The sequence below is a fragment of the Scyliorhinus canicula genome, chromosome 2 (genome assembly GCF_902713615.1).
Source record: "Scyliorhinus canicula chromosome 2, sScyCan1.1, whole genome shotgun sequence".
In the NCBI taxonomy this organism is placed as follows: domain Eukaryota; kingdom Metazoa; phylum Chordata; class Chondrichthyes; order Carcharhiniformes; family Scyliorhinidae; genus Scyliorhinus; species Scyliorhinus canicula.
In genome coordinates this window covers 110698478-110711174 of record NC_052147.1, presented here as the reverse complement: position 1 = coordinate 110711174, position 12697 = coordinate 110698478, and the positions used below count along the sequence as shown (strand labels likewise).

The 12697-nt window shown below is 46.8% G+C and overlaps 1 protein-coding gene across 6 annotated transcripts in view; it reads left to right on the top strand.

Moving 5' to 3' along the window:
• The window catches only part of actn1 (actinin, alpha 1), a 230981-nt gene that overhangs the window by 171883 nt on the left and 46401 nt on the right, over positions 1-12697 (top strand). For all 6 annotated transcript variants that reach the window (XM_038784898.1, XM_038784860.1, XM_038784870.1 and 3 more), the window contains exons 9-12: positions 860-952; positions 3035-3265; positions 8452-8599; positions 12438-12588. In XM_038784898.1, the coding sequence (XP_038640826.1) occupies positions 860-952; positions 3035-3265; positions 8452-8599; positions 12438-12588 (623 nt within the window). The remainder of the gene's footprint in view (positions 1-859; positions 953-3034; positions 3266-8451; positions 8600-12437; positions 12589-12697) is intronic.

The window sequence follows — 12697 nt, the reverse complement described above, 5'->3', positions numbered from 1 at the left end:
CTGCTCAGAAAAGCGAAAACTCAAAAAGGGCACAAAACCCTGAGAGAAGTGAGAGAGCTCTAAATATTTGGGAACCATTGCTCTACCTCACCTGGTACACGCCAGTCGTAAAAGTGAATGTTCTAACTTCTCACTGGCGGGGAGATTAATCTGGAGGAGGAGACAATTCTGGTGTGCTGGTCTTTTAAAGAGCATGCATGACATTGATGGTCAGGGAGCTCCCGTTAAACTGCCTTTGAAGTTCCAAGAACATAATTGCTAAACTGCATCCCGCTGTCAGGAAAATTATTTTTGGCCTCCTGCCAAATTGGGTTCCCCCACCCCACCTGCCCTGCCAAGCTTCCCACTGCTGACTGAACCCAAAGATTCTATCCCTCGTATCCTCACCCGGAATCATTCATTCCTACTTTTACTGAACTCTTTATTTGCCAGTTTGTGGCCAGGCCAGTTGATAGATTCAATGGACGAAATACTCTCAGGATCAATACTGTCTACTAAAAACAAACTGGCCAACATTGGTGTCTAACAGCAGCAGTGGAGACATATGAAGGCCAGACCAAGCTGTATAAGAACTTGTGATAGAGAATGGTACAGTCGATACTGTGAAGAATATCAGCATCAGCAAGTTCAATTTCCTTATTCTGTGCTGGCACAGCGAAATAGATTTCTGGTGTTGTAGAGGCCTCACTAGTTGCAATGAAAATACTTGTCCTCTTAATGATCATGAAGTATGGAAACCAGACCAGATGTGATCCTGTAACTGAGTAGATCAGTGTGGAAAACCTTTGCAGAGGGATTTTTTAAAAATGTTTTGTGTGTGAACCAAGATTGTGTCCTTTTTGTTTTCTCCTCTCTCCAGGCGGAAACGGCAGCCAATCGAATCTGCAAAGTTCTGGCCGTTAACCAGGAGAATGAGCAGCTAATGGAGGATTACGAGAAGCTGGCTACTGACGTACGTGTAAACGTTTCTTCACAGTCACATGACCAGAACTTGAGAATCATAGAGATGTTTGTCTCCTTGAAAGTGAAAGGTGTGCTTCATAAAATGGCTGGAGAAGGTGGAATATACCATTCCACAGATCAGCTTCTTCAGATTCTTATAGGAAATCTCCCTCCATTTCTCCCTCCCAATTGTTGCACATACATCGATATGTGCACTCAAATTATAAAATCTGGAATCGTTGGAAACAAAACTGTAACTCATCAGCAGCCCTAAAGTACATGTGCTCATTGCAATGTTGAAATTTGTTCTAACTTTGCAAGTCTATCTATTTTCTGGCATTCTAGATTGGTTGCCACCTTTATATTGCATTTTTAGCGGCAACTAATTAGCACCCCTTTCTCATGTTGTATAAATTGCTTCTCCCCTTGAAATTTGGTATTCTTGCATCTGTCCTGAAGCGTGCAAGGCGAAAAACTTGGACAGCTTGTCTCTTTTTTGTCAGCAATACACAACATTCATTCAAAAATAAAAACAGAAAATAATCCAGCGTTTTTTGCTTTTATTTCAGATTTCCAGCATTTTGCTTTTATTTTTAATTTAGGCAGGCCTTTAAAAGGCCCACAGATTTTAACAGACATATAATTTTCCTTTGAGCTTCCCTTCAGCTTTTGTGAGCCTTGGTGCCAGTTGCTTTTAATATCTTTTTGCACCAAGCTGCCTTTATTACCATTAGGGATCATTTCAAGCTGATGCTTTGAGAGGAAAAGAAATAGATGTGGTGGGATGCCGAGCAGGTCAGCTTGCCAGTTTGTTGTATGCCCTCCTTCCAGCAATCGGCCCCCTTATAGCGGGAGGTAGCAAACCTGACTGCTGCAGGAGTCATTGCCAGATACTCCTCTTGCCAAAGGAGATGGAAAAACAGACCTTGGGTGATATTGAACAGCAAAGTTAGTGCGTTATCTCGGGCATGCTGCAATGCTGACCTCTGGGGTTAGACAGAAGAAATCCAAGTAGCACTAACTAGACTTAAATAACTACCAAAGAGACGACAGAGCACATCACGTTAGAAATGTGTCAGCAGTCAAAGGCCATCCCCATTGCCTCTTTAATCATTTACGATGCTACAAAAGAAAAATTTACCTCATTCAGATAGGTCTAACTACATATACAATTTACCCCTTAACCATCTGATGTCCTGAGGCAAGCAAAAACCTAAGGGAAACACTCTTTGGGGAAAAATAAACTCAGTAAATTTCTTTCTGATTCCCTCAAAGTCAACACTGAAGGCTTCAGGAGATTGTGTTCGGCAACATTCTCTCTTCCCATCACACTGGCAAACTTACCTTTTACATGATTGAGGAACTTCATTGCTTGCTGAGAGATGGGATTTCCTCACTTTCCAGAACAGAAAATATTAGCAATAAAAGGAGTTCTGCAGTTAGGCACAGTAAGCAGGTGTCAATCCGGGGTCAGCCAATTCTGGTTGGTGGCTGGCAGCCATGTTTGTTCCTCCGCATTACATCCGTAAAAGGAGGACCGAGGTGCAAAATAAAATGGCAACCAGATAAGTCTTTCATTCCAGAAGAATATGTCCCCAGAATCAACTTTGCCTTGATTATTTTTGTCACGGCTGAATTTGTAACATCATGAGTGATCAACAACATGCTTTCATCACCCACCACATCGTCACATGTTCCGTAAATGACATGGCAAGCTGCCTTCACAAAATGGTCTCCCACAGGGCCAGGCAGGAGTAGGCCATTTAGCCCATCGAGCCTGCTCTGCCATTCAAACTGACCCTAGCTGATCATCTGCCTGTACACCACTTTCCCCACTCTCCCTTGATATCGTTAGTATCCAGAAATCCACCGATTTCTGTCTAAAACATGCTTCAGCAATTGAGTTTCCGCAGTCGTCTGGGTAGAGAATTCCAAGGATTCACCACCCTCCAAGTGGAGAAATTTCTCCGCAACTCAGTCTGCACTCTTTATGTTGATCAGACTTCACTTTAATATGGAAAGAGGGACAATATCGAGCTGGTGAATGTTTTTCGAGCTTTCCAGGTCCCTAATGTCACTGGTTCTGTTATAGCTCCTGGAGTGGATCCGACGCACCATTCCCTGGTTGGAAAACCGTGCCCCAGAGAACACCATGCAGGCCATGCAGCAGAAACTGGAGGATTTCCGTGACTATCGCCGTCTCCACAAACCACCAAAAGTGCAGGAGAAGTGCCAGCTGGAAATCAACTTCAACACCTTGCAAACAAAACTGCGACTCAGCAATAGACCAGCCTTCATGCCATCGGAAGGCAAGATGGTGTCGGTATGTATTAAGTCTTTCTAAGTATAAACTGGAGAAGCCATTCCTCCTCCTCCTCCTCCTCCTCCTCCTCCCCCCCCCCCCCCCCCTTTTCATTTCCAATTGGCTCTTGTGTTTTGGGTCTGATTTGGTTGTGCAATATTAATTGCACATTGGTAGTTTTCTGAATATAGCCCAATTCCTTACATAGAATCATAGAATTTCTACAGTGCAGAGGGAGGCCATTTGGCCCATCGAGTCTGCAGTGACCCTCTGAAAGAGCACTACCTAGCCCACTCCCTTAACTCTCCCCATAACTCCCACTAACCTGCACATCCCTGCACACTAAGGGTCAATTTAGCATGGCCAATCCACCTAACCCGCACATCTTTGGACTGTGGGAGGAACTTGGAGCATCCGGAGAAACCCACTCAGACACGGGGAGAACGTGCAAACTCCACACAGTCACTCAAGGCCACAATCGAACCCTGGTCCCGGACGCAGTGTGCCACCGTGCCGCCTCTAGCTCGAATTGTTCGAATCCTCTTAAACAATGAGGTTTATATGTACTGCAGTGCCTGTAACATAGGAATGGAGTATTGGATTTGTAATTTCAATATTATTTAATTCAATTTGACCCTTTTGACATCCCGCCTTATTACCTGCAGAATGTGTTGGTCTATTTTGGCTATTCCATGATTGTCACATGTCCACAGATTTTTAAAAAATATTAATTTAGTGTACCCAATTCATTTTTTCCAATTAAGGGGTAATTTAGCGTGGCCAATCCACCTAACCTGCACATCTTTGGGTTGTGGGGGCGAAGCCCACGCAAACACGGGCAGAATGTGCAAACTCCACACAGACAGTGACCCAGAGCCGGGATCGAACCTGGGACCTCGGTGCCATGAGGCTGCAGGGCTAACCACTATGCCACCGTGCTGCCCCATGTCCACATGTTTTTAACCTGATTACTTAGCCCATACATGGATTTTTGGATGTAGGCAATACTGCAATTCCCTCAAACGCCAAAGGCTTCAGGAGATTGTGATAGCCAACACTCTCTCTTGCCTTCACAGCGGCCAACTTACCTTTAAAATGATTGAGGAGCATGTTATTCATTTTATCATGCCCGCCTACTAATTGCCCAGATTTTACCTTCAGACTTTGGCATATGCAGAAGGCTCAGCGTGGCCATTACTGCAGATTAATCCATTCAGAAATCGCCACATGGATTAGCGAACAGTACAACATTGTGTTTATCGACTTCTCGTTGTTTTAAGGAAAAAGACAAGAACTCTGAAACCAAACTACATGACCCTCTCGAATAATAATGTTGCACTCCTATTAACCGGCAGCTTCTTATTTAGCACCATGGGGACCATCTAATTAGTGGATGCAGTGTGCACTCAGCTGAGAAAACCCTGCTGGTAGTGTGGGCAGGTTTGACACTGACTCACAAACGCCCTTCCTGACTGAGTATCTGGATGCCGTGAGACAATGTTTGTTCTTGGGGGTCTCTATGCTTAGACCTTGTTCGCAAAATGCAGTCACCTTTGCCTGAATTCCAGAGTTGAGAGTGTGACGTGAATAGTGTAGCTTCTGCTTTTCATTCCCCGATGCCCAGAGTAGCTGGTTACGGAGTACCCTCGGAGATGTTCCTAATTTAGTCCCACCCTATTTGGACCTATCCTGTGATGGCAGTTACGTGAACCGTGCAGGACTCTCACTAACATGGACTCAAGTTATTTCTTGGTTTGTATGTACAACCAAGTTTTCTTTTGTATTCATTTGCGAGATGTGAGCATCACTGGCAAGGCTAGCACTTGTGATTTCATAACTGCCCTTGAAAAGGTGGTGGTGGTGAACTGTCTTCTTTGAACCGCTGCAGTCTATGTGATGTGGGTACACTCACAGTGCTGTTTGAAAGCCCTGCTGGAAGTGTAGGCAGGTTTGACGCTGACTCACAAGGTCCCTTCCTGACTGAGTATCCAGGAATTTGACCTTGTGACAATCAAAGAACGGAGATATAGTTCCAAGTCAAGATGGTGTGTGACTTGGACGGGAACTTGCAGGTGTAAATGTTCCCGTGCAGTCCCTGCCCTGCTAGGTGGTAGAGGTTTGGAAGGTGGTGTCGAAGGAGCCTTCACAGGCTGCTGCAGCGCATTTGGTAAATGGCACACATTGCAACCACAGTGTACCAGTGGTGGAGGGTGTGAATGTTTAAGGTGGTGGATGAGATGCGTGTCATACTGACTGCTTTGTCCTGCATGGTGTTAAACCTCTGGAGTGTAATTGGAACTGCACACATGAAGAGGGTTTCATCAAACTCGTGACTTGTGCCTTGCAGATGGTGGGCCGGCTTTGGAGAGTCAGGATTGAGTTACTCTCTACAAAATTCCCAACCTTCTGACCTGCTTTTGTATCCACAGTATTTCTGTAGCTGGTCCAGTTCAGTTTCTGTTCAATAATAGCCTCGGGTAAGAGAAGGGACGGGAATTTAAAACAGGAATTTAGGGAGCTAGGGTGGAAGCTGAGAGCTAGGACAAACCATGTTGTCATCTCTGGTTTGTTGCCGGTGCCACATGCTAGCGAGGTGAGGAACAGGGAGAGTGCAGATAAACACGTGGCTGCAGGGATGGTGTAGGAGGGAGGGTTTCAGTTACGTGTTATAATTGGAGCACATTCTGGGGAAGGTGGGACTTGTACAGACAGGGCGGTTTGCACCTGAACCAAAGGGGCACCAATATCCTGGGAGGGAAATTTCCTACGGCTCTTTGGGGGGGTTTAAACTAATTTGTCAGGGGGATGGGAAAACTAGCTGTAGTCCAGAAGCCAGTGTTGAGAATAGTGAGGTACTGAGGAGGGTATCAAGGTCACAGATGTGTACCGACAGACAGAAAGGTGGGTTGAAGTCTGTCTACTTCAATGCAAGGAGCATCCGGAATAAGGTAGGTGAACTTGGAGCGTGGATTGGTACTTGGGACTACGATGTTGTGGCCATTACGGAGACATGGTTAGAACAGGGATAGGAATGGTTGTTGGAAGTTCCGGGTATAGATATATCCAAAGATTCTTTGGGAGGCAAGGGATGAGATTGCAGAGCCTTTGGCTTTGATCTTTGGGTCCTCACTGTCCACGGGGATAGTGCCAGAGGACTGGAGAGTGGTGAATGTTGTTCCTCTGTTCAAGAAAGGGAATAGGAATGACCCTGGTAATTATAGGCCGGTTAGTCTTACTTCGGTGGTTGGTAAGTTAATGGAAAAGGTCCTGAAGGATAGGATTTATGACCATTTGGAAAGATGCAGCTTAATCCGGGATAGTCAACACGGATTTGATTGAATTCTTTGAGGAGGTAACTAAGTGTGTAGATGAAGGTAGAGCAGTTGATGTCATATACATGGATTTTAGTAAGGCGTTTGATAAGGTTCCCCATGGTCGGCTTATGAAGAAAGTAAGGAGGTGTGGGATAGAGGGAAATTTGGCCAATTGGATAAGTAACTGGCTAGCACATAGAAGACAGAGGGTAGTGGTAGATGGAAAATTTTCAGACTGGAGACCAGTTACCAGCGGTGTACCACAGGGATCAGTGCTGGGTCATCTGCTATTTGTGGTTTTATCAATGACTTGGAGGAGGGGGCTGAAGGGTGGGCCAGTAAATTTGCTGATGACACCAGATTGGTGGCATAGTGGATGAGGTGGAGGGCTGTTGTAGGCTGCAAAGAGACATTGATAGGATGTAGAGTTGGGCCGAGAAATGGCAGCTTTAGTTTAACCCTGATAAGTGCAAGGTGATTCATTTTGGTAGAAAAATTTGAATGCGGATTACAGGGTCAACGGCAGGGTTCTGAGGAATGTGGAGGAACAGAGAGATCTTGAGGTTCATGTCCACAGATCTCTGAAGGTTGCCACTCAAGTGGATAGAGCCGTAAAGAAGGCCGATAGTGTGTTAGCGTTTATTAACAGGGGGCTTGAGTTTAAGAGCCGCGGGGTTATGCTGCAACTGTACATGACCCTAGTGAGACCACATTTGGAGTATTGTGTGCAGTTCTGGTCACCTCACTATAGGAAGGATGTGGAAGCATTGGAACGGGTGCAAAGGAGATTTACCAGGATGCTGCCTGGTTTGCAGGATAGGTTTCATGAGGAAAGGTTGAGGGAGCTAGGGCTTTTCTCTTTGGAGCGGAGGAGGATGAGAGGCGACTTAATAGAGGTTTATAAGATGATGAGGGGGATAGATAGAGTGGACTATTTCCTCGGGTGGCTGTAGCTGTTACAAGGGGGCATAACTATAAAGTTCATAGTGGGAGATATCGGAGGGATGTCCGAGGTAGGTCTTTACTCGGAGAGTGGTTAGGGTGTGGAATGGACTGCCTGCTGTGATAGTGGAGTCGGACACTTTAGGAACTTTCAAGCGATTATTGGATAGGCACATGGAGCACAGCAGAATGACAGGGAGTGGGAGAGCTTGATCTTGGTTTGGACAATGCTCAGCACAACATCGAGGGCCGAAGGGCCTGTTCTGTGCTGTACTGTTCCATGTTCTGTGTTCTAGGATGTTAATAGTGGGGGATTCAATGATGGTAATGCTGTTGAATGAGAAGGGAAGGTGGTTAGACTCGCTTTTTGTTGGAGATGGTCATTGATGGGCACTTGGGTAGTGCGAATGTTACTTACCTCTTATCAGCTATATTTTCACTTAATGTTCATATTCACTTCATGTTTAGCATGAACAAATGAGGAGGTCAGTTATAAAACTAAATGGTCTGATATCTGCGCCTACATTGATTTCATCAATGTTGGGATCCATTCAAAGTGTTGAAATCTATTTGGTTCTAGGGGAGGGATTGGGCATGAGGGTGGTGCAGGATGATGCTGCTGGCCCTGGGGTTATGAATGTGAATGGAGGGGCAGCACGGTAGTGCAGTGGTTCTTACTGCTGCCACATGGCGTCAAAGCCCCAGGTTCGATCCCGGCCCTGGATCACTGTCTATGTGGAGTTTGCACATTCTCCCCGTGTTTGGGTGGATTTCGCCCCCACAACCCAAAGATGTGCAGGGTAGGTGGATTGGCCACGCTAAATTGTCCCTGCATTGGAAAAAATTATTTGGGTGCTTTAAATTTATAAAAAGAAATAAATAAATGAATGTGAATGGGCACGCCAGTGATGATATTACTCAGTCTCTCATTGCGATTTGTGGCAATTTCAGGATATAAACAATGCCTGGGGCTCACTGGAGCAGGCCGAGAAGGGTTATGAAGAATGGCTACTGAATGAAATCAGGAGGTTGGAGAGACTGGACCACTTAGCTGAGAAATTCAGACAGAAAGCAGCAATCCATGAGGCTTGGACCAATGGTAAGTATTTCATTGTCTAATGGCGCAAACATTGCCTGAATTTAACATGAAATATCAGGGTATGGATCCTTTTTATATCCCTTGGGTGACGTGGGTGCTGGAAGTTGGACTATCTCAGTGTTTGGTAGCCCCCGAGTACAACATCAATTTTCACAGTAACTTTATTGCAGTGTAAGCCTACTTGTGACAATAATAAAGATTATTATTATTAGCAGTTTTCTCTCTTCATAGCCCCTTTACCCTTCACCTGCCCAGCTAGTTACAAAGCCATTTGTGGAAAGATCATTTTTGATTGCAGTCATCAGTATTAGGATCCCAGATGAGAACGAACTATTTGAAATTTGTAAAATTGTGAGGAAATGTTACTGCACTCCAGGAGTGATAACACTGACCAATAGGTATCTTTTATTTATTTTTAAAAATAAATTTAGAGTATCCAATTATTTTTTCCAATTAAGGGGTAATTTGGCATGGCCAATCCACCTACCCTGCACATCTTTTGGGTTGTGGGGGCTAAACCCACGCAAACACAGGGAGAATGTGCAAACTCCACACTTACAGTGACCCAGGGCCGGGATTCGAACCCGGGTCCTCGGCGCCGTTGGCAACAATGCTAACCACTGTGCCACCGTGCTGCCCAGGTATCTTTTATTTTAAACAAACTTTAATTTAAACACAGAATTAACCACATGAGCAACAGAGAAATAGCTTTACAACTATCAGTTTCAACAGTTCTTAAATAAAATGAAAACATTTAATTTACTTCCTAAACCTGCCTCTGTATTCCAATTAAATAAACCAATATAGTTCAAACACCACTCATGAACAAAGTTAACAACTAGGGTTTTACTTGCTTTTCTCAGTGCAGATTCTTCTTTGGAGGCACAACCTTTCAGGACCGAAACTGAAGCACCTCTGTTCAGATTAAAATCATAGGCGAACTTTTCAGACAGACCTGTCTCCTCCTTTAATTACATTTTCTGTACACAAAGTATAAGGGGCTGGATATTCCGTTTGGGAGACTAAGTCCCGACGCCGGCGTGAAAATGGTGTTTTTTGGCAGGAAAACTGCCGCAAAACGGCCCGAGTTCGCCTTTTTGCTGAGGGCTAGCAGGGAGGTAGTGTAGAGCTCCCAGCTCTAGCTGCCGATATGGCTTGGAGCATTGCCGGGTCTATGGCCGCGCATGCGCATGCTGGTGGCATGCAGCACCCAGGCCATGATTCATGGCGCATTCGGCCTGCAGACAAGGACAGCAAAAATAGTACCCCTTCAGCCGCTCACGTGCCCTGGACTGCCCGCCCACTGTGCCCCCAGCCCTGAATGAAGCCCCCCTTGCCCGCGGATTGGCTCTCCTCCGATTGTGGCAGCGCCGGACTGAGTCCACAGCCGTCACACTAAATTCACAATGAGTGAGACCACATGTGTCCCACACCGTCGGGAACTTGGCCGGTCGGGGACGGAGCATCGCGGGGCGGTCCTGAGGCCATGGATGCGTGGCGTGGCGTACTCCTAGAGTATGCCATTTTCAGGAGGCGGAGCATCGCGAAAGCGGCACCACCCCCCCCCCCCCCCCCCCCGATTTTGGCATCATCGGAGAATCCAGCCCAAGGTATTTTTCCGTCTCCTCCCACAGGATGTCCTATTGCCTGCTTAACCAGGACCAAACACAATATCACTCATATTATCTACACCCCAGTTGTCCTTTAAGCATAAACAATATTCCATTCGCAGAACATTTGACCTGCAAAGTCAATGATCACCTCACTTCTACGACCCCTTCATTGCAGCTTTAGCAGACTTGCTGTCTGTATGTATCTTATTTTTTTAATATAAATTTAGAGTGTCCAATTCATTTTTTCCAATTAAGGGGGCAATTTACCATGGCCAATCCACCTACCCTGCGACCGGCGATTCTCCTGCCCGTATGGGCCGAGCGGCCTGACGTTCCCGACCAGTTCACGACGGCGGCAACCACACCTGGTCGCTGCCGTCGTGAACATGGGCGCCAAATGCTCGGTTGTGGCATGTGGGGGGCGGAGAGGGGAGTGAGCACCATGGCCGTGCTCGGGAGGGGACTGACCCGTGATCGGTGCCCACCGATCGTCGGGCCGGCGTCTCAAAGCGACGCACTCTTTCCCCTCTGCCGCCCTGCAAGATCAAGCCGCCATGTCTTGCGGGGCAGCGGAGGGGAAGATGGCAACCGCGCATGCGCGGGTTGGAGCCGTCAGCCGTCGTGACGTCAGCCGTGCATGCGCGGGTTGGAGCCGGCCAAACTGCGCATGCGCGGCTGACATCACTTAGGCGCCACTGTCGCATCATTCTCGCAAGCGTCAAGGCCCGGCGGCCGAGAATAACGGAGCGCCACTCCTAGCCCCCCGGGTGGGGGTGAATAAGGTGCGAGGAGCAGCCTCCGAGGCCGTCGTGAAACTCGGCCGAGTTCATGACGGCCTACCCGATTCATTGCGGGAGCGGAGAATTCCGCCTCCCAATTTTCCAGTACTCACTGGAGTCCAGTGTGTCTGGCAGACCCAGAAAAATCTTCCCCTGTCATGTTGGTGAGGTGATAAAGGCACACGTTCAGGTTTCAACGACGAGAACAAAGGTGGAACAGGAATACTGTTTGTGACACAAGCATAGGGGGCCTTGGCAATTGATGGTTGTGGGGGGTGGGGGCAGTAAGATTTAGGTCTAAGCAGTGCGACCAAGGGTCTGTGCACCTGAGTTTATTCAGGTTGTCACAACAGACGAGCAATTGTAAAGAGCAGGATGTGTTTTGGGGATTGATGGAGGAGGTGAAGGGGTAGAGCTAGGCGGCACAGTAGCACAGTGGTTGGCACTGCTGCCTCACAGCGCCAGGGGCCTGGTTCAATTCCAGCCTTGGGTGATATTTGGAGTTCTCATTTTCTTCCCCCTTGTCTGCATGGGTTTCCTTTGAGTGCTCCAGTTTCCTCCCACAGTCACAAAGATGTACAGGTTAGGTGAGGTTACGGAGATAGGGCGGGTGAGTGGGCCTAGGTCGGTGCTCTTCCAGAGGGTCAGTGCAGACCCGATGGGCCGAATGGCCTCCTTATGCACTGTAGGGATTCTGTGATTGCTGTTTGGTAAAGCAAATACATACATATGAATTAAGAGCAAGGGTAGGCCACTCAGCCTTTCGAACCTGCTCCACCATTCAATGAGTTTATGGCTGATCTTCTATGTATTCTCAACTCCACATCCCTGATGAGCCCCAATAACCTTTTACCTCCTTGTTTATAACGAATCTGTCTACCTTTGCTATAAAAATGTTCAAAGACTCGGGCCGAAACTTTCTGGCCGTTCACGCCAACGGGACCTTCCGGTCCCACCGATGGCTCACTTCTGCCACAGGTTTCTTTGTGGCAAGGGATGCATTCAACAGAAAATGCCATTGACAACGGCAGGACCAGAAGCTCCCACGCCGTCCAATGACGGGCCACCTTTTTTGCGGCAGGTTGGTCAGCAAAGCCCACCCTTTGCTGCCACCACCTTTCGAGGAAGGGACCTCCAAAGACTCGAGACCCTCTGAAAGTGAAAAAAATCTTCTCATCTCTGTCTTAACTCCCACAAGAGGAGTCACCCTCTCCACACCCACCCTGTCAATACCCCTCAGGATCTAAAGGCTTTGATCAAGTCACCTCTTACTCTTGTAAACTCCACAACAGGGATACAACGATGTTGTCAACATTATTTATCACCTATTTCTTTCGCTGGCTCCCTATCATACGATGCTTACTTCATTTATCAAACTTAGTAGAGAGTTGTTCGTGGATTATATTTTTCTAACTTTTTACTTGTGTGCCTACCTCCCTGTTATAGGAAAGGAGGAAATGCTGACGGCAAAGGATTTTGAGACGGCTACCCTGTCAGAAGTCAAGGCTATATTGAAAAAACATGAGGCCTTTGAAAGTGACCTAGCAGCCCATCAAGATCGTGTGGAACAGATTGCTGCAATCGCCCAGGAGCTGAAGTATGTGCTTTGACGAAGCTTTCATTTTAACTAAAAGATCAAAGAAAGCAAAGGATTGGAACTGTCCTGAGTGAGGTGCTCCATTAGAAACATCCTCAAGGGGCATTTA